This window comes from Pseudorca crassidens, chromosome 6 (assembly GCF_039906515.1).
Source record: "Pseudorca crassidens isolate mPseCra1 chromosome 6, mPseCra1.hap1, whole genome shotgun sequence".
Lineage (NCBI taxonomy): Eukaryota > Metazoa > Chordata > Mammalia > Artiodactyla > Delphinidae > Pseudorca > Pseudorca crassidens.
This window is the reverse complement of record NC_090301.1, coordinates 18,975,389-19,000,194: the sequence shown is the minus strand read 5'-3', so window position 1 is coordinate 19,000,194 and position 24,806 is coordinate 18,975,389. Positions and strand designations below refer to the sequence as shown.

At 49.2% G+C, this 24,806-nt stretch overlaps 2 protein-coding genes across 13 annotated transcripts in view; one reads left to right on the top strand and one right to left on the bottom strand.

Annotated features, from left to right (window-relative positions):
- CYP27A1 (cytochrome P450 family 27 subfamily A member 1) overlaps positions 1–8,792 on the top strand; it is a 43,269-nt gene extending 34,477 nt beyond the window's left edge. For 2 of the 4 annotated variants that reach the window (XM_067740539.1, XM_067740541.1), the window contains exons 2-10: positions 2,358–2,435; positions 2,530–2,720; positions 6,129–6,328; positions 6,453–6,650; positions 6,803–6,975; positions 7,579–7,745; positions 7,951–8,032; positions 8,113–8,325; positions 8,463–8,792. In XM_067740539.1, coding sequence (XP_067596640.1) covers positions 2,358–2,435; positions 2,530–2,720; positions 6,129–6,328; positions 6,453–6,650; positions 6,803–6,975; positions 7,579–7,745; positions 7,951–8,032; positions 8,113–8,325; positions 8,463–8,582 — 1,422 coding nt within the window. In that variant the 3' untranslated portion in view covers positions 8,583–8,792. The remainder of the gene's footprint in view (positions 1–2,357; positions 2,436–2,529; positions 2,721–6,128; positions 6,329–6,452; positions 6,651–6,802; positions 6,976–7,578; positions 7,746–7,950; positions 8,033–8,112; positions 8,326–8,462) is intronic. The other 2 variants (XM_067740540.1, XM_067740543.1) reach the window with 1 other exon arrangement.
- A 5,465-nt stretch (positions 8,793–14,257) lies between these two features.
- On the bottom strand, positions 14,258–24,806 carry PRKAG3 (protein kinase AMP-activated non-catalytic subunit gamma 3). 9 transcript variants are annotated; one of them, XM_067740545.1, is made up of 16 exons: positions 24,377–24,806; positions 23,944–23,983; positions 23,313–23,498; positions 22,564–22,967; positions 21,491–21,572; positions 20,968–21,026; positions 20,821–20,866; positions 20,572–20,626; positions 20,246–20,372; positions 19,945–20,113; positions 19,113–19,130; positions 18,470–18,507; positions 18,145–18,291; positions 17,560–17,795; positions 17,208–17,382; positions 16,112–16,987 (listed from the first exon to the last, which is right to left on the bottom strand). In XM_067740545.1, exons 3-14 carry the CDS (start codon positions 23,464–23,466, stop codon positions 17,679–17,681), a joined length of 1,416 nt encoding a protein of 471 aa, XP_067596646.1. In that variant the 5' UTR covers positions 23,467–23,498; positions 23,944–23,983; positions 24,377–24,806; the 3' UTR covers positions 16,112–16,987; positions 17,208–17,382; positions 17,560–17,678. The 9 variants fall into 9 exon arrangements, with proteins under 9 accessions (XP_067596652.1, XP_067596646.1, XP_067596645.1 ...); XM_067740544.1 differs by having other exon boundaries at positions 23,313–23,468; XM_067740547.1 differs by having other exon boundaries at positions 19,945–20,110; positions 23,313–23,468.

Here is a 24,806-nt window from a genome sequence, read left to right as displayed (position 1 = left end):
AGTGCAAATGCACTGGACCGCCAGGGAAGTCCCTTAAGCAGTACATATTTTTAAAGAGCCTAAGTTTGTTTTCAGTTAGTAAGGCATAGTCAGCTTTCTCGGGGATCAGTGGAGTAAGCAGTTGTGAGCATGGCCTCCAGCCAGGTGGTCTGAGTTTGAACTCTGACTGCCACTTACTGGCAAAGTGACCTCGGGCAACCTCTTTGGGCCTCAGTTTCCTCATCTGCAAAACTGTAGTAATGTTACACCTACCTCATGCAGCTGTAGTGAGGGCTGAATGAGCTAGTATAAGCAAAGTGCTTGGAACAGTGTCTAGTTTATGCTAAGCTCCACAGAAATATTATTATTATTATATTAATATCTTAAACCAAACTAGAAACACAACTTAAGCTTACTTTTAGGTTAATTCTCCTAAGGAATTTAGTAGAGAAAAATAGACATATAAGTATTCTTTTCTAATGGAACCCTTAAGAAAAATAAACAAAATGAGTGCAGCGAGGGGCCACTTACAAATCTAAGGAGTATATACATACATGAATTCAGAGGTTCAGCAAGTCTTTCCTGCTTTCTGGAATTACTTGATCAATGGCAGGTGACTTATTGCTTCAGAAAACACTTCTTTCCCCCTTTAGATTAAAAAGTTTGAATACATTCTCATAGTTCAAAATTCAAAACAATATACCAATAAAACGTCACACAGTCTCACTCTCACTGCTGTCCTCCCCACTCTCCCATAGGTAACCACTTTAATTCATTTCTGATGTATCAGTCCAGTGTTTCTCTACGAAAGCAAACGCAAATGCTATATATTCTTATTTAGCTCCCCACGTTTTTCCATTCAACAGTCTATCTTGGCTATCTAGCTATCTTTCCATATTACAATCTATCTTTCCATTTTAGCACACAAGGAGCTGCTTCATCCTCTTTTAAGGTGATATAGTATTCCATTATGAAGATGACCCACACTTTGCTTATAAATGTTTTGTAATTATTAATAACTATTAACAAATTGTCCTCCATGTAGGGTTGTGTCATGTTAGACTCCCACTGGCAATGTCTGAATATGCTTATTTTCCTCCAGGTATCACAGTCGTTTTCAGACAATTAACCATTCAAAATTGTACCACACTGGCAGGTATTACTGGGAGGTAGAAGTGGGAAACAAGGCTAAATGGACGTTGGGGGTTTGTCAAGGCTGTCTTCCTGGGAACAGGCAGAATCAGCCATTAGTTCAGGGTGGATTCTGGGCAATTGGGTAATATGTGAAGGGCAATCAGGTTGCACTGGTCCTGGGAGAACCCTGTATTTAATGCTGACAGTAAGACCCAGTAAAATTGTTGTTTTTATGGACTATGAGTTCTATAATTTGAATAATAGATCTCTTCTCCATAATTTTAATGTTTCTTTTATAGAAGCCTTTTGGCCTAATTTCGATACTGAAACAGATCTAATCCTCTTAACACTTATTCAGTAAAAAGATTAAGTACTTGGGCTTCCCTGGTGGTGCAGTGGTTGAGAGTCCGCCTGCCGATGCAGGGGACACGGGGTCGTGCCCCGGTCCGAGAGGATCCCACATGCCGCGGAACGGCTGGGCCCATGAGCCATGGCCGCTGAGCCTGCGCGTCCGGAGCCTGTGCTCTGCAACGGGAGAGGCCACAACAGTGAGAGGCCCGCGTACCGCAAAAAAAAAAAAAAGATGAAGTACTTGGGAGACCACTATGCTTCATTTTCTTTCAGTTTGTAAGTATAACTTAGCCAGTAAATTTAATCTTAGTATTTCTGGATTCTTTTTAAGTTTTACCCCCACCAAAACCCAAAATACATTATTTTCTCCCTTATTTTCAACAACTATAAAAACATCATTGCAATGTCAATTTCATAGATGCTATGGGTCTCAACTGTCATGTGCTATAGAAATTCTAAGATAAAATATTTGAGAATTGCATTCCTTAACATAGCTAATAAAATTTTTTATTAAAAAAATTCATACCACATAGTTTACTTCATATTTACATCTTGACTTTCTCATTCAGCTTCTGTTTTTCCTGGAGTTTCTAATTGTGTTTCTTTTTTCTTGTTGGTTACACGAGATATTTATCTTCGTCTCCTTGACAGCAAGCTGCAGGAGATTTAAATGCTTCTATGAAGGAGTCGTAGACATTCTACTATACCTCATTAAAGGGGTCAGTTTCCCTAAAACCCTGGACCCCAAATATCTATACCTCAACATACCCCAGTTTCCCAGGTATCCCATTTTTCCAAAATTTTGTTCCTCCAAGACCTCAGTTCTGCCAGTTCCACCAGATACTCATTACTCTCAATATTCTAACTTCTGTGTAACCTTTTTTTTTTTCCAGTGTTCTCCTTTCGAGACTACAGGCCATCCCAGCACCTACCTCCTACACAATGTGCTTTTGCCCAGCTCACTTGCTCTGGTGTGGCCATAAGACACTCCCTTATCCTGCTTCCTCTCCAGGAAGTGCCTGCCTAGCTAGGCCATGGTTATTCAGCTTTGGTTGAACTCCACAGGTGCTGAACAAGGCCAAGTATGGTCCAATATGGATAAACCGCTTAGGGCCTCAGATCCACGTGAACCTGGCCAGTGCCCCACTCCTGGAGCAAGTGATGCGCCAAGAGGGCAAGTACCCAGTACGGAACGACATGGAACTATGGAAGGAGCACCGGGACCAGCAGGGCCTGACCTATGGGCCCTTCACCATGTGAGCTGGGGCCTGAGGGACCGGAACAGGCCCCCAGGGGGCCAAGCCCAAGGACAGTGGCACTGGGCAGCCAGTGGATTATAGGCAGGGTAGGATCTCCCTGTGTCCTCTGAGCCTGAAACTCGTCTAGAAAGTGGTGGTTGGGTTGGGCTGAAGCCCATGGACCATTCATTGGCTTTTCCACTAATGTATCGTATGACTATGAACAAATGAATAATTTCCCCTTCCTTGGGCTTATGTTTCTCGTGTGTAAAATGGGAAGCTTGGATTAGAGTATCTCCAAGATATCTCTAAGAACTTTCAAGCTCCATTATCCTATATTATGGTTGAAAACATACCAACTCAAATCATAATGGGACATATTTACTTGTAGTTGAAAAAACATCATCACCATACTAGTTGGGAGGGCTCAATTTAATTAAAAATATTTTCCAAGTTATGTATTATATGCTTGTTGTTGGTTATAACTTTCATGGATGCTCTCCACTCACAGAGACAGATGTAGGTTTTAGCCTTAAAGTTATACCTAGAAAAGTTAAGATTATTTTGGCAGTGACAAATTGAAAGATGGGCTGAGTGTTATTATATATGCATATATCAATTAAGGTAAATAATTGAGAATCATTGGTGATTCTCAGTGCCACGGCTTGTAATTGGATAGATTACAGGCTTCTTTTTACTATAGTATGTTAAAAGAGCTCCAAGAACAATGAGTGGCTTTTGATTTTCCCTAGTTGCTTGATATCCATGTTTTTTAAAGTCATTTTTTAAGGGATTAAAGTTGATCCTGGTGGTGGAAGTAGTAGCAGCAACACTGATGATAACTAAGTATGTGTTTATAACATGCCAGGCATCAGGCTAGTCTCTTTACATTTATTATTTCATCTTATCTTCACAACAAACTCATGAAGTAGATAGTATTATTATCCCCATTTTATAGATGAAGAAACTGAGGCCTAGAAGGGTTTTTGCACCACTTGCCAGAAGTGACACAACTAGTGAGTAGTGGAATAGATCTCTCTGATTCTGGAATGCAAGGACCTACTGCCATGACATGTTTGGAAAGGAAATGGACTGGTTGGAAGGTTCATTTTATCTGTCTTTGATGCTTATACATTCATTCTGTCATTGCATGTCTTTCTTTCTTTATTCCTGGTTCCTTCACAGGTGGGTGGTTTCAGAGCTTAATTTCTGGGCCCTTTTTTCAAGGTTCTGGGAAGAGAATAGAGAATGTTCTTCAAGAGCTCTTTAACCTGATGTCTGACCCTGAGGGCAAGATTTGTGTCTCAGGTATGCTCTACAATATTTGAGACCCAAATCTTGCCAGGGGAGTAAATCCTGGAAGTTAATTTTTTATGGTGATGGATGGTAACTAGTCTTATTGTGGTGATCATCTCGCAATGTATACAGATATCAAATCATTATATTGTACACCTGAAACCAATATAATGTTATATGTCAATTATACCTCAATAATAATAATAATAAACATTTGGGTCTCACAGGTTTTCACAGGTCAGGCCATCATTGGACTTGATTGCTCAGGTTTAGAACTGGAGCTAAACATGATATATACCCCTTTGTGATCTATTTATAACTGTTTACTCTAAAGCCAGTTTCCTAAATATGTTATACCATATATGTCTTTAAAAGCTATTTTGCTAACCTGTGATAACCTTTTTTGTTTTAACATATATGTTTTTTAAATCTCATTTTTTGAGTGACCGTCGTTTCCCCAAGAAATATTTTAACAACCACAGAAAGTTTCAGATTTAAGTCCTGCAGATCCTACTGTTAGAAGAGTTTTACTCTTGGAGAAGCACCTAAAACCTGAAGTTCCAATAAATAGGTCTATTCTGGTTTTTATTTCCTTTCCAACAACACTTTTAGTTTATCTTTTTTTTATATAAATTTATTTTATTTTATTTATTTTTGGCTGCGTTGGGTCTTTGTTGCTGCGCACGGGCTTTCTCTAGTTGCAGCGAGCGGGGGCTACTCTTTGTTGCAGTGCGCAGGCTTCTCATTGTGGTGGCTTCTCTTGTGGAGCACGGGCTCTAGGCTCGCAGGCTCAGTAGTTGTGGCACTCGGGCTTAGTTGCTCCACGGCATGTGGGATCTTCCCAGACCAGGGATGTAACCCGTGTCCCCTGCATTGGCAGGTGGATTCTTAACCAGTGCGCCACCAGGGAAGTCCCTAGTTTATCTTTTTGCAGGTTTTCCCCAACATAATAAAGAAAATTCCTGGGGTTTGAGGTTCATTTATTTATTTATTTAGCTTGTTTTTTGAGGTTCATTTAAATAAAAATATATTTTAAAAATTTATTGAAGTGCAGTTGACTTATACTTCAAAATAAAAAACCTGAATTTTGCTTTCAGACTTTTTAAATGTTTTCCTTTTTAAAATACCTTATTGGTTTTTAAAATTCAAAAGTAATACTTATTGGAAAAATTCCATCCCATCCTCCTAAGTAATTCTCATCAGTAATTTGGTGTGTATTCTTCTTCCCTCCTTTGTGTTGAAACATGCAAATATGCATGTGTACATGTAGGATTTCCTCTCTTCCTCTTAAAATTGTACCATATTATACTTATTACTCTGCAACTGGCTTTTAAAAAATTGACCCATACCCAGCTTGCTTAGGAAAGGTAACAGGTTTGGGGGACAGCTGAAGGTGGCAGCAGCCCCTGAATATTAAGCTCCTGTATGGGAAGCATGTTTCCACCCACATGAACATCCCTGCCTAACTGGGGTGAGGCCCAACCACCTACTGGATGGCTATGGAAGAGAGCCTGGAGATCAGCCTGGTAGCTCACTCTGTCCCCTTGGCCTACGGAGCTAAGCAGAGCACAAAGGTCCAGAATCTGAGCACCCCAAGAACCCTCATTTGCTCCTCCTTCATTCCTCATCCTCCACACAGAGGGACTGGAACCACCGTAGCGCCATAGCTCATTTCACATACAGAAGATTCTGGAGTTGTATCATCCGAAGATAATCACAGTAAACATTCATTAAGCATTCACCATTTGCCAGGCACTGATCTAAGCATGTTAATTATCCTGCTAAGATAGGCACTCTTATTATTGCCATTTTACAGAAGGGAAAACCGAGGCACAGAGAATTTAAGTCACCTGCCTAAGGTCACTCAGCCAGTCATCATCTGACCTGTGATTTGACCCTAGACAGACTCATTCCAGATGCCCACCTTAACTACTTCCTTTATGCTGTTAGTGAGATTCTGAAGTTTTGTGATTCAAAGATTCTGTTATTTGAAAGTTTGTGATTCTTTAATTCTAGGTCTAGGAGTCTGAGATTTTCCTCGAGTCCATAGGGGTCTCAGGGTGGGAAGATACCATCTAATCCAATCCCCACCAGATACTTACATTGGTGTCTCTCCTCCATTCTCTACAGGCAAGGACATCAGTGGTACCGGCTCCGCCAGGCTCTGAACCAGCGGTTGCTGAAGCCAGCTGAGGCTGCGCTCTACACAGATGCTCTGAATGAGGTGATTGAGGACTTCATGACTCGACTGAACCAGCAGCGGGCAGAGAGCGCCTCGGGGGACCATGTGCCCGACGTCGCTCACAATTTCTACTTCTTTGCCTTGGAAGGTACCCCTGTGGGGAGAGGGGCTGGGTGGGCGTGAGTCAGGTAGGTTGTGCTGTCCTCCTCGAAGCCCCCTGGACTCTGTGTGCCATGGCCCTGCCTCCTGTGACGGCCCCTGTGCACCGCCAGCTGTTTGCTACATCCTGTTTGAGAAACGTATTGGCTGCCTGGAGCGCTCCATCCCCCAGGACACCGAGACCTTCGTCAGATCTGTCGGGCTCATGTTCCAGAACTCGCTGTACGCCACCTTCCTCCCCAAGTGGACTCGTTCCCTGCTGCCCTTCTGGAGGCGGTATCTGGATGGCTGGAACACCATCTTCTCTTTTGGTGAGGAGTCCAGGGAAAGAAGTTGGGGCGTGGGTCCCAGGGCCTGTGAGGTAACAGCCCCCTCAGGACCCTCTCCCGGGATCTTCTCTCTTGGTCCTTGGGAGAGCATGACTTTTGACCTCATCCTCCCCTGTTCTCCGTTGTCCCCACAGGGAAGAAGCTGATTGATCAGAAATTAGAGGAGATAGAGGCCCAACTTCAGACAGGGGGCCCAGAGAAGGCCCACATATCTGGTTACCTGCACTTCCTGCTGACCAGTGGACAGCTCAGTCCTCGAGACGCTGAGGGCAGCCTGCCCGAGCTGCTCATGGCTGGAGTAGACACGGTGCGTGAGAGGGGCAGGCGAGGAGACCAGGGCCTCCCAGCTCCCATCCTGAGCCAATTCCCTACTCTACCCCACCTGAGCCTGACCTTCATCAGATACCCGCTTCTCTCTCTGTAACGTGGATGTAGAGCTGGAAGGAAAACAGGGTGGTCATTCAGCCTGGTGGAGGCGGGCAGGGAGTGGTCCTTGTGTAAGAGGGATTCCCTCCCGCCCTGGAGCCTCTGTCAGACAGGTGGGAAGTTTCATGTCACATCTAACCCACTCCCTCGTGCTGTCAGCTAAGCACAGAGTTGAAGAGCTTGCCCACAGCACCTTCTTAGTGGGACCTCTTTCCTGTCCTTTCGTCACATTGGATTTCTCTGTCACAGTCTTCTCTGCTGTTACAGTGCAGTTCTCCATCATATTGGTCCTTAGCCCACTGTGAAGTCACGTGGAGCGTGGAGGGAGAGCCCCATGAATCCCTGAGTCTAATCCTGCCACACTCGTGGCAAATTAATTTTTCTCCCACATTTTGCATGCATGCACTCACACACCCTCCCACCACCTTAACTGGCCTCTTTCTTAGAGATCTTTCCTCACTTCATCTCTTACTCTACCTCCCAGACGTCCAACACGCTGACGTGGGCCCTGTACCATCTTTCAAAGAACCCAGAGATCCAGGCAGCCCTGCATGAAGAAGTGGTGGGCATGGTGCCCGCCGGGCAGGTGCCCCAGTACAAGGACTTTGCCCACATGCCCCTGCTCAAAGCTGTGCTTAAGGAGACGCTGCGGTAGGATGCTGTCCCCGGGAGCAAGGGTCTGTGTGTGGACGAGGACTCAGAGACAGGACTGGGAGTTGGGGCTGGTAGGCTGCGGCCAGGGCCAGGGATGAGATGGGAAGAGGGTCCCGGGGGACCAGAGGGGTGTGGCCGAGGGGGTGGGCACTCTGCCCCTCCTTGGATCCAGAGGCAGATCTGCACGTTCTTTTACCTGCAGTCTCTATCCTGTGGTCCCCGTGAACTCCCGGGTCATCGTGGACAAGGAAATTGAAGTTGGTGGCTTCCTCTTCCCCAAGAACGTGAGTAGGGCTGGAGAGCCAGGGTTCCCAGGGGGCCCCTGCAGCCCTCTGCTGATGTGCCACCCATTCTTTGTCTGCAGACCCAGTTTGTGTTCTGCCACTACGTGGTGTCCCGGGACCCTCGCATCTTCCCTGAGCCGGACAGCTTCCAGCCCCAACGTTGGCTGAGGAAGAACCAGCCTGATGCCCTCAGGGCCCAGCACCCATTTGGCTCTGTGCCCTTTGGTTACGGAGTTCGGGCTTGCCTGGGCCGCAGGGTTGCAGAGCTGGAGATGCAGCTGCTGCTGACAAGGGTGAATGGGGAGAGACAGGAGGGCCGTGCGGGCCACGGGTGCTGAAGGAGGCGGGAGGCACGGGGTGGGAGCGTGCGGAGGAGGGCGGTGGATGGAGGCCACAGACTCTAATCGCCCGTGCGCCTTTTACTTCCCAGCTGATCCAGCAGTACGAGGTGGCCCTGGCCCCTGAGACGGGGGAGGTGACAAGTGTGGCTCGAATCGTGCTCGTTCCCAATAAGAAGGTGGGCCTGCGTTTCCTGCAGAGACAGAGCTGAGCCTCCTTCCCACCCTCCCTGGCACATGAAGAAGGAGAGGAAGGGGCTGCCAGGTGCCAGAGGTTGGAGAAACTCAGTGTAGTTCCTGTAGAACCCTGAGCTTTTGCCACTTTCATCATTTTGAGCGTCTCCCTCTCAGATAAAAAGCCGCCTCCGTGGCATGTCGCTAACCTTGGGGAAAATATAGAATAAAGGGGCTTTTATTCATAATTGGAGACCTTTGTGATTCTTTTTGACAACCCAGCATCTGAACCTCTTTCTGTGTTTGGGGAACACCCTCTCCCCACTTAGCAAACCTGGTGGGAGGCAGAACCGCCTCCCTTCGTGGAAGCTGAGAACGCCGTATGCTTTCCCAGACCTCACAGAGAAGCCTTAGCTTCGCCTGGCAGTGGCTGAGGCCCTGCCCAAGTAGAAGCTGCAGAGCCATTCCCCAGGCACCGAGAGGACACCCTCTTTTGAATAGAAAGTGCTTAGATACAGGCAGTGACATGCTATAAAAATGGTCGGAAGAATTCTAGGCCAGGCCTACAGGAATGACTCTAGGGACACCACTGGGGGGCTGATCAGTCTGGAAAGCCCCGTGTTGGTCACACTCAGGAGAATGAGAGTTGGGAAGCTGTCACTACAACTGTTGGCCCCAGAGCTACTCCATGTCTCCCAGGTCTATGCTGACTAAAGAAAAAAAGAAAAGATGCCCCCTCCTCCCAACTACCCCTGACAACAGGAAGAAGAGGAGCAGCAGAGGGTGGTCTCTGTCTCACGACCACCTTCCAAATCTCTCACGTACAACTGAGAGGTGGAGCCTAAATCCCACCTGGAACTTCAAGAGGGTCTGGGGATTGTAGTTTCTAACTTTCCAGCCTCTTCAGTACAGGAAGCCAACAAGAAAGAAAGTGGGTTGGCATCGAGATCCTGTGTACCACAACACAAGCCTGAAAAGTCAACAAATCCCAGCCTCAAGGAGGCCCAGCCCTAGTGGGAAATTTCTGCTGAGTCATAGAAAACTAAAGCAGAATTTCTTCTGTCTGTGGGGATTTGAGTTTGAGCCTATTAAAAAACTCACGTCATTGCCCTGATTAAAATCCTTCCATGGCTCCCCTCAGTCCTGAGGCAAAGTCCTAAGTGGCTTAGAAGACTCGGTGTTCTGGCACCCTGGCCTCCACACTCCCCTAGCCCCCCTCCACCCTTCCACAGCTGAGCCCAAATTCCTCGTATTTCCCTGAGCACATTATGCTCTTTCCGGCCTCAATACTTTGTACTTAATGTCTGCTGTCCTTGGAACACCCTCTTCACCAACTGGCCTGTCGTCTCACAGAACTTGCTCTTCCTCTAGACTCAGCTCAAATGTCGCCGCCTCTGCAAAGCCTTCCCTGACCTCTCAGGGTGAGCCTGAGCACTTCCTCTTGTGCTCTCCCCCGTCCACCCCCTAGAACCGAGCGCTCAGCCCGGTCACCGTGTCGTAGGCCCGACTGTCTCCCCAGCCAGCTGGGAGCCCCATGGAGGGCATAATCCCAATGTCGAACTCTGTGTCTAGCACAGAGTTAATAAAGGTAATGCATACATGTTTGTTGAATGCGACTGGAATAGGAGGAAGGGAAGGGAAGGAGAGGGGGGAAGATACAGAGCTTTCCATATTGAGAAGAGAAACCTGGAGAGAATTGGGCAGGATGCCTGATTATAAGGCCACGGCTCTCGAACCCACCTGTGCAGGGGTTCACTGTAAGAACTCTTTATAAATATAGAGGACGGGGGCTGGTCGCCAAGGGTGCTAGGATCTCTGTCACAAAGTCAACCAGGGCAGACTGCTGCCTTTCCCAGTGTGCTGCTCCTCAGACCACCAGGGGTCAGCTGCCCAAGCCATGTGAACGCCTCAGTGCTGGCACGCTGGGTGGCGGGAAGTCTGTGTGATGTGGCTTGGGATTGAGGTTTTGTAGAGCTGTCCAAGAGTGTCAGTGTCCATGTCTGCAGCTCAGTTTATGAATTTATAGGCTAATCTCACATCAAAATCTGTGAAGATCTCGTATATCCATAGGCTAGAATATTACTGAGCCATAAGAAACGAATGAAGTACTGAGTCATGCTACATCATTGATGAACCTTGAAAACATTATATGAATGAAGGAAACCAGACACAAAAGACCACATCTTGTATGATTCCACTGACATGAAATGTCTGGAATAAGCAAATCCATAGAGACAGAAAGTAAGTTAGTGGTTGCCGGGAGAATGGGGATTGATTTTCGATGGATACGGAGTTTCTTTGGGATGACAAGTGTGTTCTGGAATTAGTGGTGATGGTTGCACAACTTTGTGAATATACTAAATACCACTGAATTATACACACTGGAAGAGTGAACTTTATGGTATGTGAGTTAGATCTCAATTTTAAAAATCTATGAAGATCAGTGTGGTAAGATTATTGTAGAGATAGCTGCCAATGGAAGCCATACCTCCAGAGGCGCCACAGGAAATTGTGAAGCAGCAGTGCCCTACTGTGCATCTGCAGGGCCTAAAATCCAGTCTCTAATCAGAAATCAGCAATGCAGAACCGAAACAAGAGCTCAGAGGACTGGTGAAGTAATGATGTCCTTGTGAGGATTAATCAAAGAGCAGACTATATCCCCTTACATTTTGATGAGGTGTAGCCACAACCTCAGAGGCTCCCCACCAAAAGTGACAAGCGACAAGTTGTGTTCTAAAAGATATAAAAGCTGAAGAGCTATTAATGCAGCTGAAACCTTGCCCAGAGGTTGCTACTGGAAAGCCCACAGACACAGCACTGGGAAGAAAAGAGTCAAAGACTCCTACTCAAAACAGAGAAAAGGGACTTCCCTGGTGGCGCATTGGATGAGAATCCACCTGCCAATGCAGGGGACACAGGTTTGAGCCCTGGCTCAGGAGGATCCCACATGCCGCGGAGCAACTAAGCCCGTGCGCTGCAACCATTGAGCCTGTGCTCTAGAGCCCGCGAGCCACAACTACTGAAGCCCGCGCGCCTAGAGCCTGTGTGCCTAGAGCCCGTGCTCCTCAACGGAAGCCACCGCAATGAGAAGCCCGCGCACTGCAACGAAGAGTAGCTCCCGCTCGCAGCAACTAGAGAAAGCCCGCGCGTAGCAACGAAGAGTCAACACAGCCAAAAATAAAATAAATTAATTTTTTTAAAAAAACAGACAAAAACAAAATACAGCATGGTCAAAGAGGTTTTCTCTTTATACCTGAGGTTCTTTAAAAAAATCTTTAAGATATTTATTGAAATATACCTACAGAAAAACGAATATGCCATAAGTGTACATGAAGTTCCTCTGCTTATATTGGGAGTTGAAAATGGCCTCTGTCTGTTTATTTTCCATCACATTGCCTGGATAAGACATTTAATGTAAATGGAAAAAATTACTTTCTTTGGCAATGATTCATTCAAATACATATAATAGCTATAGGATACAATATTGTAAATGAACTATGCTTTAAATTTTTTAAAAAAATCCAAGGTTTAGAAAACACACACACAGATAGCTGCAGGATGGATGTGATGTAATACGTGGGCTCTTTCCCTTGCAACCTTCTCTCTGGAGAGTGAAAGCATCAGCCCTGGTGTGAGGGTTGGCCCAAAGGCCATCAGTGGCCAGTGATGGGGTGCATTTCCGGGGTCTGGGGGCTCAGGAACTCTGGACTGCCCCCGAAAGTCACAGTGCAGGGATGTCACAGTGAGGCTCCCTAATAACCCACCTGACTGTATAAGGAAAGAAGAATAGGATTTAGGATAATCACTGAAGAGTAGACATTAATTCAGCACAGCAGCTACATCTTTGCCTGAAAAGAATGTGCACATCTTGTTACTCCTAATTCCAGCTAATTTGAATTTGTTGGCCAAATTAGGATCCATGTTTCTGGGTACGACTTTGAGAAAACAGCTTGCCTTCTTAAACACTATGCAGCGCTCCTGGGAATAAAAAGAGAGAATCCAGTGTTTTCTGGCTATCCACATACTCGTGTTTTATAGAAGTTTTAGCCCTGAATGTATTTTGGCTTGGTAATATCGGTTTATTTTCAGGTCATTATTTATGACTCCACTTTTTTTCCCCAAAGTTAATCACTAGTTTTATTTATGTTTTTCATTGTTTGGTTTTTCTTTTTTTGTTTTTTTTTACACCTTTATTGGAGTATAATTGCTTTACAATGGTGTGTTAGTTTCTGCTGTATAACAAAGTGAATCCCCTATACGTATACATATAACCTCATATCCTCTCCCTCTTGCGTGTCCCTCCCACCCTCCCTATCCCACCCCTCTAGGTGGTCACAAAGCACCGAACTGATCTCCCTATGCTATGCGACTGCTTCCCACCAGCTATCTATTTTACATTTGGTAGGGTATATATGTCAGTGCAACTCTCTCACTTCATCCCGTCTTACCCTTTCCCCTCCCCGTGTCCTCAAGTCCATTCTCTACATCTGCGTCTTTATTCCTGTCCTGCCCCTAGGTTCATCAGAACCTTTTTTTTTTTTTTTTAAGATTCCATATATATGTGTTAGCATACGGTATTTGTTTTTCTCTTTCTGACTTACTTCACTCTGTATGACAGACTCTACATCCAACCACCTCACTACAAATAACTCAATTTCAATTCTTTTTTTTTTTTTTTTTTTGCGGTACGCGGGCCTCTCACTGTTGTGGCCTCTCCTGTTGCGGAGCACAGGCTCCGGACGCGCAGGCTCAGTGGCCATGGCTCACGGGCCTAGCCGCTCCGTGGCATGTGGGATCTTCCCGGACCGGGGCAAGAACCCGTGTCCCCTGCATCGGCAGGCGGACTCTCAACCACTGCGCCACCGGGGAAGCCCCAATTTCATTTCTTTTTATGGCTAATGTTCCATTGTATATACGTGCCACATCTTCTCTATCCATTCATCTGTCGATAGACACTTAGGTTGCTTCCATGTCCTGGCTATTGTAAATAGAGCTGCAATGAACATTGTGGTACATGACTCTTTTTGAATTATGGTTTTCTCAGGGTATATGCCCCCTAGTGGGATTGCTGGGTCATATGGTAGTTCTATTTTTAGTTTTTTGAGGAACCTCCATACTGTTCTCCATAGTGGCTGTATCAATTTACATTCCCACCAACAGTGCAAGAGGGTTCCCTTTTCTCCACACCCTCTCCAGCATTTGTTGTTTGTAGATTTTTTGATGATGGCCATTCTGACTGGTGTGAGGTGATACCTCATTGTGGTTTTTATTTGCATTTCTCTAATGATTAGTGATGTTGAGCATCATTTCATGTGTTTGTTGACAATCTGTATATCTTCTTTTGGAGAAATGTCTATTTAGGTCTTCTGCCCATTTTTGGATTGGGTTGTTTGTTTTTTTGGTATTAAGCTGCATGAGCTGCTTGTATATTTTGGAGATTAATCCTTTGTCCGTTGCTTCGTTTGCAAATATTTTGTCCCATTCTGATGGTTGTATGACTCCACTTTTAATATGCATGTCCAATAAAAACTTGCTCAACTGTCTTCATGGAATGGACTGTACATGACATTGTACTGAATTCTTCCGCATTTAAGGATGTTTGAAAGAAGAGTAGTGAGAATACTAACAAATCATATATCTTTTATGTTGTGCCATTACTCTTAGCCAGTGCTTCTTGTAGATCTTAGTCATAACAAATTATAGATAGACCCAATAATGTGACAAATGATTTTACTAATCCTGAGAAGGAGGCATCCTTATTTCTCAGCATGCTGTCATGCTCCAAGTGTTAGTCATCGTAAATCTCTAGTTTCTACAGAAAATAAATACAGTTGCCCAGGTTCCATGCCCAAGTCAGGAAACTAGTATTTCCAGGAATGGAGGCCCTGGAATTTGCATTTTATAAAGCTTCCCAGGTGATCCTGTTGCACATCCAGGGTTGAGAACTACTGAGAGGGTAGGGAGAGGAGAAACGGGTGATGCTAAGGAGGCTATGGGAATCTAGCCCGAAGGCCACAGAACCTCCGGGGGGCCTCGGAGGCCAGGGGAGGAGTTGGACAAACGATGCCGGGAGAACTTGATCAGAACAGGTTCTAGCGCATGAGCAGACAGGACAGCAGGGCAGGGTTTCACTCTTTCATTCTGTGCTTGGGTGGGAGTGGTTGCAGTTCCCAAGGCAACTCTTGGCCTCTCTTCCAGCAGCCATGGCGGGAGGGCTGGGCAAGAGCTGAGGGCTGGGCTGTGGTCAGAGCAGGGCTTCTGAGGCAGAAGGGTAGTACAGTCCCTCACAGAAGGGCCTGAGGGGGCAAACTGCTGGGTCCTCTGGATGAGGGGGTGCCCAGGAGGGTGGAAACTTACCTGTTTTCAACGGGAGCAGAAGGGGAAAGAGTGCTTTCCTCAGGCTGCCCTTTCCACCCACAGCCTGTGCTGTGACAGCTGAACTACTGTTCACACAAGGAGCCACCTGGGACAGCGCCTCGAAGACACCCTACTACACTTTGCTTAGAGCCAGTGGAGACGGCCCACCCCAGGCTCCCCAAGGACACTATCACTTGAGACAGCCCTGAGGGCACCCCCATCCCATCCTCCCACTTGAACCCAGGACCTTCCCAGGAGGGCCAGAGCAGAGCCAGCACTGACCTATTGGTTACGGCACAACTGGAAACAGAAGTTGAGTGTCTATGAGAAAATGCCTTCACTTACTGCCTGACTCATCAAGCACAGATGGCCCCACTCTGTTGGTCTGTGAGGTAAACGGGGTAGATCATATTTTAGAAATATTAACCTACCCTCTCTCCCTTGGACAGCAGATCTGCAGTGTCATTATCACGGGGGAGGGGGTGACACAGCAGAAGCCCAGTCTTGGCTTTGGAATTTCAAAAGCCTGACTCAACAGGGTAGGTAGCAAGAACTCAAGACACGTACAATGGATTTGGAAGACTATATGATGGGCTAGAGAAAAAGGCCCCCTCTTTCCCTACTACATAAAAATTCCACAGGCTGCTGGGTATTGGGGAAGCAAAGAGACTGTAGACATTTGGGGGGCCCTGAGAAAAGGGCCCTGACAAGGGAGCTGTGTCTGAAGTGAGAGGGGAGTATGACAAATACCCTAGAAAGGTTTGGAGATGATAAGGGTAGAAGAGCCCTGGGCCCCATGTTTCCTGTGTAGAGGCTAGGAAAACAGTAAAACACAGGGTAGACCAGACCTCTTGCTGTCTGTCTCAGCAGATGGGCTTGGGATAGCCCCACAGAGCTTCCTAAAGTCCAGAGGCGTACAGGGCCAGGAGCTAGAATGTCCCTATGCCCCAGGAGCAGGCAGGCCCAAAGAGGCTTCGTGGTAGGGAGTGAGGGAGCACCTAGCAGGGGCCATGCCCACCGGTGACCAACCAAGTGACGACTACATGGGAATGGGGATGTTTCAGCAGGTGCTGGCACGGGTGGATGATGATGGCTGAGGAAAAAAGTCTTGCACCACTTAAAGCCTCCCCCCATCACTGAACTTAACCCCAAGAATAGGTGGGAGAGGAACCCCAAATTGGCTGAGACTAATTTCTACAACCTGGTAAAATGGAGTTCGTAATAGAAATTACCTTTAGTGTTAGAAAAATTAAGTTACGTTTCTTACATATTAGAGTTTGTGGACTGAGTTGTACCCACTATGTAAGTAACTAACATTTTCTTTAGAGTTTTGCTGTAAATAAAAGATGAAAAAGAAATTTCGGTGGAATAACACTCCACAAGCAAAGGAAACGCCACTTGCAGTGTTTGTCAATTACAGATTTTCCTTCGGGTGTCATTGAATTCAGAAAGGACAGGGATCTTGCCGCAGGTTCAGATCAAAAGACCATAGCATTTTCTGAGTGAAAGTTATAAAATCTAAGTTCATGGGCTGTTCTTTTTCTTTTTGTTTTCTCGATGGTTCATCCTCAGTGATCCAAACACAGGCCCTCCCTGGGGACTGAGAACACTGCTTGCTGGTGAGAGCTAAGGATGAGAAAGGAGGGGGGACCTCTCCAACAGGCAGCTCTACAAAACTGCTGCTCTGTGGGGACCCATAGGCAGCCCTGAAAGGCAATGCTGGGGGAGCAGGAGGGCAGTGGCAAAGTTGTGAGGAACCGCTAGGGCAGTTTCCATGGGGGAAGCACACCTGGGACCCCCAGGAGCTGGGGGCACGGGTGTCAGGTAGTCCAGAAGCCGAGGAATCCAGAACCCCTTCCTGAACCCATGGACTGAGGGCTCCCCACCCCACCTGGGCCAGGTAGGGGGAGAGCAGTGTGGGTGGTACAAATCAGTCAGCCCTGGGGTAATCCTAGTGCCTCTGGTTCAGAGAGCTCCAGGCTTGACTCAGCTGTTCTTAATTTCATCATTCCATGGTGGACCAGGCATTCCTGAGGTCTTCTGGGAGCACAGGCAGGGCAGGGCAATTGGGGAGGGCTGCAGAAGCCTGTGAAGGAAAGAGAAAGGAAGATTAAATGGGGAGGGGAGGTTGCCTTTCCAATAGGGGAGCCTCAGTCTTGCCATCCTTGCTAAGCAGGTGGAATCTGCACCTCCACCCTCTGCAAACCCCTAGCAAATGTGCTACCAGGAAAGAGCCTGAGACCATGTCAAACTGACTGCGATGAGTTCTTAGAGAGAAGCTCTCTCCTTTCAGCCTTAGTTCTTACCGAGTGTGGAAATTCCACTCAGCCCAGGTTTGGTAACTGGCTTCCTTCCAGTGGAAGTCCAAGCAGGCGGGAATTGACTTGTGAAAGGGCAGGTCGATCTCCTGGGAGCCCCTGAAGTCACATCACTGCCTCCAGCCCCTGTCCACCCCTCTTATGAGGGCCTCCATCACCTCAGCTGAGAATGGGACAAAGCAGTGGCCCCGCAGTGAGTCCTGACACTTGTAGTTTTCACGAGGCTGCTCAGCTCTGAACTGGGCCACTCCCATCCTCAGGGGGGCCCCAATCTGAGATCTGGGTGCCCGGGGAGACTGAGGGGCTGGAGCTGAGGTCAATGGCCCAGGGCAGAGCCTACCTGAACGAGAGCCGAACCAGCAAAAGGGGGACGGGGGGGGAGGTGAAGGCCGAGTCCCCGGCTCCCTTCGCTGGCTTCCGGGTGTGGAAGGTGGCCTAAGAGTGAAGACTCTGATGCTCTCATGCCCCGAGGGCGTCGATGCCAGCAGGGCTCAGCACCAGAGCCTGAAGGATGTCGGAGAGGGACACCACACCCAGGAGGTGCTGGGTCTCATCCACGAGCACCAGCCGGTGCACCTGTGGGTCCACAGAGGCTCACTGAGGGGCAGCGCCATGTGGCTACAGCAGCCAACGAGGTTGACACTGAGAATTAGGGCAAACAATTTAACATAACTGTGGGGGCAAGAGAGTGCCTCCTAGAAACCAGTTAGCAGTGGCTCTGCCTGCCCTAGGGTGGTCAGCTGGCTGCGGCCCTTGGCCCGAGGGCCCCAACGACAGGACCAGTCGCCGGCCAGTGTGCACACCAAGAGCTTGGCCGTGAGATGGGAGGACAGGGCAGGTGCCCAATGGATAGGGCTAGCTGAAACTGCTCACGAGAAGGACTGGGCCCCATGTGTTGGGAGCATGTGCGAAGGGGTGTGGGTACCTGCTCCTGGACAATCCGGTCGATGACTTCCCCCAAGGTCTCGTGGGGCTGGCAGGAAACGACTTTCTCCAGACACAGTGTCCTCTGCCTCAGTGCTTCTCCCACACTCACATCCAGGTGATTGTATGTTTGTTGGGCTGCCAGGTGCTGGGCAGGAGGGAGAACCGCTCTTAATCAGCCCTCGGCCAGGCTCCAGCCCCACAGATATCTCCCTCTATACACTTGTAAAGGCCCCCCTGGTCCACAGATACTCCCCCACATCGATCCCCCCACCTCAGCCTCCCTGTGGCACCCCCAGCTCCCCTCTATTCCCCCAGACACTTACAATCACATCAAAGCGGGAGTAGAGGCCCACGACCTGTCCTGCAGGGGTTGGGGGGCCGGGGAGGAAGGTGAGAGAAAGGGGAGAGGTTCAGGTCAGAACCAGGATGCTGTGTAGGGGCCCAGGGCGGGCTTGCGGAGTGAACTCCTCAACATCCTCCCCACCCCCAGGCTACTGGCTTTATAATGAGGCATCAGGCTGCCACCACCCTGAACCCACAGATCAAACAGTATCTCAGAGACACCTGACATCATGCCTCCTGATGTGAGAAAATACGAGTACATGGCATCACCTCTGAAATATTCTAGCCTCAGTGTATAGCCTGGGGACTTCCCGGGTGGTGCAGTGGTTAAGAATCTGCCTGCCAGTGCAGGGGACACGGGTTCAAGCCCTGGTCCGGGAAGATCCCACATGCCGCGGAGCAACTAAGCCCGTGCCCCACAACTACTGAGCCGTGTGCCACAACTACTGAAGCCCGTGCGCCTAGAGCCCATGCTCTGCAACAAGAGAAGCCACCACAATCAGAAGCCCGCACACCGCAACGAAGAGTAGCCCCCACTCGCTGCAACTAGAGAAAGCCCGTGCGCAGCAACGAAGACCCAACACGGCCAAAAGTAAATTAAAAAAAAAAAAGTATAGCCTGAACCTGATCGAGACTTTAGAACTAATTTCCAGTTTACAGGAAACACAGGAAGAGAGGAACAATGTACAGGCCAACTGCAGAAAACAGAAAAATCTCTGGAAGTGGGACGTTCTATAGGACAATAGACCCAGGCTTCTCATCATCAACATCACGAAAATTAAGTGGGGAGGGAACTGTTCTAGATTAAAAGAGACTTATGGGACAAAAGAAGCAAATTCAAAGCATAGACCTTAATTGGATCTTGATTTGAACAAATCAACTATAAGAAAAAGATATTCTTGGGGAAAATGGGGAAATGGAATTAGGATTGAATATTAGATAGCATTAATAAGTTATTCATAATTTTGTTAGGTGATGTAGGAAACATACTTGTTTTAAGAGATTCAGATGAAGTGTTAAGAGGTGAAATGACATGATTCTATAATATAATTTACTTTAAATTACTTCAGTGAAAAAAAAAAGAACTGGTTAATGGCAATGTGTTAACAGTAGTTAATCCGGGTGGATAGGTGGGGTTTGTTATAGAGTTTTTTCTACCATTTTCACACATTTGAAATTTTTCATAATCAAAAAATAGATTAAAACACTTCTTGATATTCAGCTTCATTATGGTGATTTTTAACTTTGAAGCAGTTTACAGCCATGGCTCCTTTAACCCTTTTTCAGAGGAAGAAATTGAGGTCTGGCTCAGAGAGGCTAAGTAACTGATCCAAGGCTCAAAGCAGGCAGAGACTTGTAGCCCTGACTCCATCCTGGGCCGCGAGCTGATGTCACATAGACCCCTGCTACCCCCCAGTCCCACCCCAGCCAGAGCCCCCATCTTGGGCGTAGGTACCAGCTTCGTTGACCACAGGCAGTGCAGACACGCGCCGGTCCACAAAGATGTCCAGTGCGGTCAGGATGGGTGCCGTTTCTAGCACCATGGCCAAGTCTCGGAACGTGCCGATGCCCACATCTTGGATGGTGCAGGAGAGGAAGGAGGGCCTGGGCAGCAGGGTGCCCTGCTTGGGTTGGGGCCAGGTAGGGATGAGGGTGGAGTAGTCCCCAGAGGGCTCCCAGCTGCTCCCTCCCCAATCCCTAGGGCTGAAGACTTCTCTGCCCCTCGGGTCTCCCCCTGAGGCTGTGCCCAGGCTCACAAAGATGTGCAGGAACTTGAGCAGCCGCTTGTGTGTGAGGATGTGGAGCACAGCGCCTGAGACTGGGTCCAGGACTGGCAGGCGGTGGATCCGGTTCTTGATGAGGGTATAGACGGCTTCGAACAGGCTGCAGAAGTGGGAGCAGTGAGGCTGGGGCAGCCTGGGGAGAGATGCCCTTCATCCCAGCCCCCGGAAAGGAGGACAGGGTGCCAAGGCTGCCTTGTCCGCAGTTTGCCGACGGTGAGCCCGTGAGTTCAGAACAGAGGAGCTGGGGAAGGGGTCTGTGCAGGGCAAGGAGGCCCAAGTGGGTGGCTGGGGACGCTTACCTGTCACTGGGAGAGATGGAGACCAGAGGCTTGAAGGAGCCTTGAAGGTAGATCTCTGCAGGAAAAACTGGAGTCATGCCAAGGGAACTGGCCACCCTGCCTCACCCAGCAGCCCCCAGCCCCTCGGGTCCCCTGGGCTCCCTATTGCCTTCTCCCTGCTCCCCCCAGGAGATCCCCACCGCCCATCCTCTGCCTGAAGTCCTTAGCCCTACCCTCACCCTCACACCCTCGGCCCCTTTGCCCACTCACCCCTCCAGGTCTCAATCGTATGTTCTTCAATCTCATAGATCTGGACCTAGAACATCAGCAGAACTCCTGAAGTCAGACTTGGGCCCCCTGAACTCCCTCCACCCCAGCACAGATGGGTGCCGCCGGAACCCCCAGCCCACTCCTCACCAGGGGGGACCTGTAATAGCGGTGCAGCACCAAGATGAAGTCTGTGATGGTCAGCATCCCTGCGGGGTGTGGGGGGGAACGGGGGTCAGCCTGGGACTTGGGGTGGAAGGCAGGCTGAGGGCTCAGCACCCCTGCCCCACCTGGCCAGTGTCCTCGGACTGAGACAAAAGTGGGGTTTCGGAAAGAGGAGGGTAGGGCAGCTCCTCCCGTCCCTGAGAAATGGGGTTCTCCCTTTTATGCTTCCCCTGTAATTTCTCTCCTTTCCTCCCCACTTTTTCTTTTCTCCACATTTCTTCCTCTTCCTTTTCTCTTTTCCTACTTAGCACCTATGACATGGGACCATGGGGTAGTAGAGCTGGAGGGGTCAGCTGGTCACAGCTATCCCACAGATGGGGTCTCCCAGCTGGCACATTTTCCCCAGCTCAGCTCAAGCCTGTGGTGTGTCAGAGCTCAGCCCCAGAAGCACCCCACAAGTTCACCCTTTCCCTTCCCCGCCACCTCTGCCTCCCCAGCCCCTTCTCACCCACAAAGCTCTGCTTCTTGCTGTCCCACAGAGGTGCCGCCCGGACGCCATTGGCCACCAGGGCGAAGAAGGCCTTCTTGATCTGAGCACCGGGGAGAACAGTCGAGGGTGAGTTGCTCACTGCCCCTCAGAGTCCCCTGTCCCAACCGGGGTCCTTCCACAGGGCCTTCTCCCGGGCCCTCCACTACACGAGGCTGCCTGCCACTCGACATGACCCTTGTCGGCACATTTGCTACAGAGATAAGGCTGCTGGTGGCCGGAGGCACTGAGGTGACCCCTTACCAGACACACCAGGGTGTAGGAAACTAACTCAGTGTTTCTACACCAAAGTCATATGTGTACATATACACACAGGATAGTTTTGGCTAATCTAAGTACTAGAGGTGTAATTATTTACATGTTATGTATGAGATATTTTTTTCTAAATAAATTTTACATTGACTCATTTTGGCTTCATCCTAAACAATATTATCTATATAGGCTGGTTGTATTTTTCTAATACATATCAAAATAAATACAAAACTACTAAGTTAAATATATTTGTCTATATACTGCTAGAGTCAAATAGTGAACTGTGGTCATACATACACCCTGCTTCTTCTCTACACTACACACTGCTCTCCTATACGCGGTGAGAAGAAAGGGATCAGGTGTTTCGTAGCCTAGCCTACTGCAAGAGTGGGGACCAGAGCTCATCCTATTTTTCTCTTTTCAAGAGTTCCCCGCTCTTTGTCCTAAGCCACCCTGCAATGTTTTCCAAACAATTCGGGGCGTGCAAAATGCTCACTCTCATCCTGGGTTGGCCCAGGAGTCCTCTGAAACTTGTAGGGTAAAGCAGGCCTTCCTATCCCCATTTTAGAGATGAGCGAAGCACAAAGACCTACTCCAAACCCTATAGATGCTGTTGCAGAGCTGGGATGACAATTAGGGGGTGTACACAGAGAGAAAAAGCCCTCCTCTGCTGGTCTCCATGGTGCTAAGAAGGAATTCTGGAAGGGGCTTGTAGCGGGGCAGGGCTGGCAGGGCATCCTGGGGGCCGTGAGGATGGAGGTGGGGCAGAGCTGTGGCCTCACCTGCAGCATGGTGTCGAAGATGACTATCTTGGAGCTGGTTGCCATGGCATCGTAGCAGGTGTGCTCCTGCATGAAGTGCATGTAGACCTGGGCCCCTGGCTTCTGCAGCTCATTGTCCCAGCTCAGCCTGGGTAACAGTGCCTGCGGGGACGGGCATGGGGCCGGCCTCTCTTCCACCAGGCCGAGCTCATCGCCCCAGGCTGCTGTGGCTGAGAACTCTATGCCCACATCCAGATCGTCTGTGCTGGAGCTGGAGGCTGAGGCTGCACAGTCAGGGGGGAGGATGTCCCGCTCTGCTGTGGGGGAGCCCACCCCAGCCAAGGGAGCAGCTTGGGTCCAGGGTGTGGCCTTGGGGAATGTGGCCTCCAGCCCGGTGGACTCAGCAGCTGGCCTGGACTGGAGACCTGTTCGGGGGAGAGGACAGTAACTCCATCTTCCAAAGAACTTTCTCATCTGCTGTCTCCGTTCATCTTCACAGCAGCCTTGGGAAGCCTGGATGTTGAGGCCCCCATTTTGCAGGTGAGAGAGCTGAGTCTCAGAGAGTCACAAAGGATGGTGGCTCTGTCCTGAGTTGGCCATGCTGGGCCCCTGGGTCAGCTATGCAGTTGTCCTCTCCCATGTGGGGAGACTGAGGCCACACGATGTCATGTGTCTGTGTTATGGGGAGATCCAGGGCAGAGCCTGGCCCCAGGATCGGGGACTTCCCACTGCCCCCAGTCCCTTCTTGCCAGAACTGGCCTTGGCCTCACCTTCCCCCAGGCCTGGCAGCTCCCCTTCCTCTACATCCTCCTGCCTTGTCCATCTTGAAGCCTTGGTCCCCTGTTCCCCATGGCTTCTTTCTGAGCTGGTGGTCATGGCTGGTGACGGCCATGAAGTGCTATCTCCTTGCTCTAGGAAGCTCATCTCTGGAAGGGGGAATGGGGCCTGTTTGGTTACTGGGGAGTAACACAATAAAATCAATTAAAATGTTATGAGCGATAATATTTGATATTTGCAAGCTTCCAAAGGGCTTTTCCACCAACATGTTTCTCATTCAAACCTCATAGCAATCTTATAAGGGAGGCATTATCATCCCTATTTCACTAACAAGGGAACTGAGATCAGAGAGGTTAGCAATTTGCCACATATCACACAGCTAGTAAGTGATAAAGTCAGGAGGGTCCAAATCTTCAGACTCGAGATCCCCCCTTTCTGCTTCTGAAAGAGGAAGGAGGAGGTGAGGTAAAAGGCGGAAGAAGAAACAAAGAGGAACAAAGAAGGAAAAGGAGAGGAAGACAAAAGCCAGACTAGTAGAGTGAGGGAGATTGTAGGCCTTCCTTTTCGGGAGAAAAGGAAGTGGGAGAAGAGGCTGGGCCCAGGAGGAGGGCCAGCCGCACCTACCTTGGTGCTCAGGTCCCAGGAGGCTGCTCCAGGAGGGGGTCTGCAGGGAGAAGAATGTCTGAAGGGGTGGGGAAAATGCCCTACACTCTGAACCAAAGGGAGCTCCCCTTCCCACCACACACACACGCCACAAACACACACACACAAACACCCGCCTCACAAACACACATAAACACACACAACCTACCCAAACACTTATGCGCACTCGGAAAGCCACATATTCAACACTTCCCAGACACACACAGGACCACATAGACTCACACAAAGAATATACACATGCAGACACCCTCATGCTCACATACAGAGAAAATCCTGGTCAAACACACCCACACGCACGCACACGCGCACACATCCACGCGGTGGTGCGCTCCCGGCCCTCCGGCCTCAGCGGCTCCAGCTCCCGCCGCCCCACCCCAGCCCGGGACCCCGGTACCCTGCGCAGCGCGTGCTCCGGCTCCGGCGGGCTCCAGGAGCGAGTGCGCAACACTGTATCTGGGCAGCACTATTCTGGGCCCGGCCCCTGGCACCCTGCCCTCCCGTATCGGGTTCTCTCTGATTGGGTGTCCGGCAGTGGGAAGGAAGGGGTCCAGCCGCTCAGCTGCTCCAGCTCGGCAACCTGCGGGCCGGCGGGGAGGGGTGGGGCGCGTGTGGAATCTCGATGCCTGCTCATGGGCTGCCTCCTGGGTTTCCGAGGACAGGGAAGAAGGACCCCGCTGTGAGGGCACTGGGGTGGGACGAGGTGGACTGTCAGAGTCCTGGGTTTCTTCTCTGAGGGCCTCTGTCATCTTTGTCAGGCGCCAAAGGAGGGAAAACAGAGGCGCGTGAGCTGAACTCTCTTCCTTTTACAGCTTCGGTCGTGGGTG

Bases quoted from the DNA above. Each gene is read 5' to 3' on its own strand.
- PRKAG3 (XM_067740545.1), bottom strand. From the start codon at position 23,466: ATGAGCTTCCTAGAGCAAGGAGATAGCACTTCATGGCCGTCACCAGCC. The intron at 22,968-23,312 runs GTGAGGCCAAGG...TCCCCCGAACAG, and splicing joins GCTGCCAGGCCTGGGGGAAG to GTCTCCAGTCCAGGCCAGCT. The intron at 21,027-21,490 runs GTGAGAAGGGGC...CACACCCCGCAG, and splicing joins CAAGAAGCAGAGCTTTGTGG to GGATGCTGACCATCACAGAC.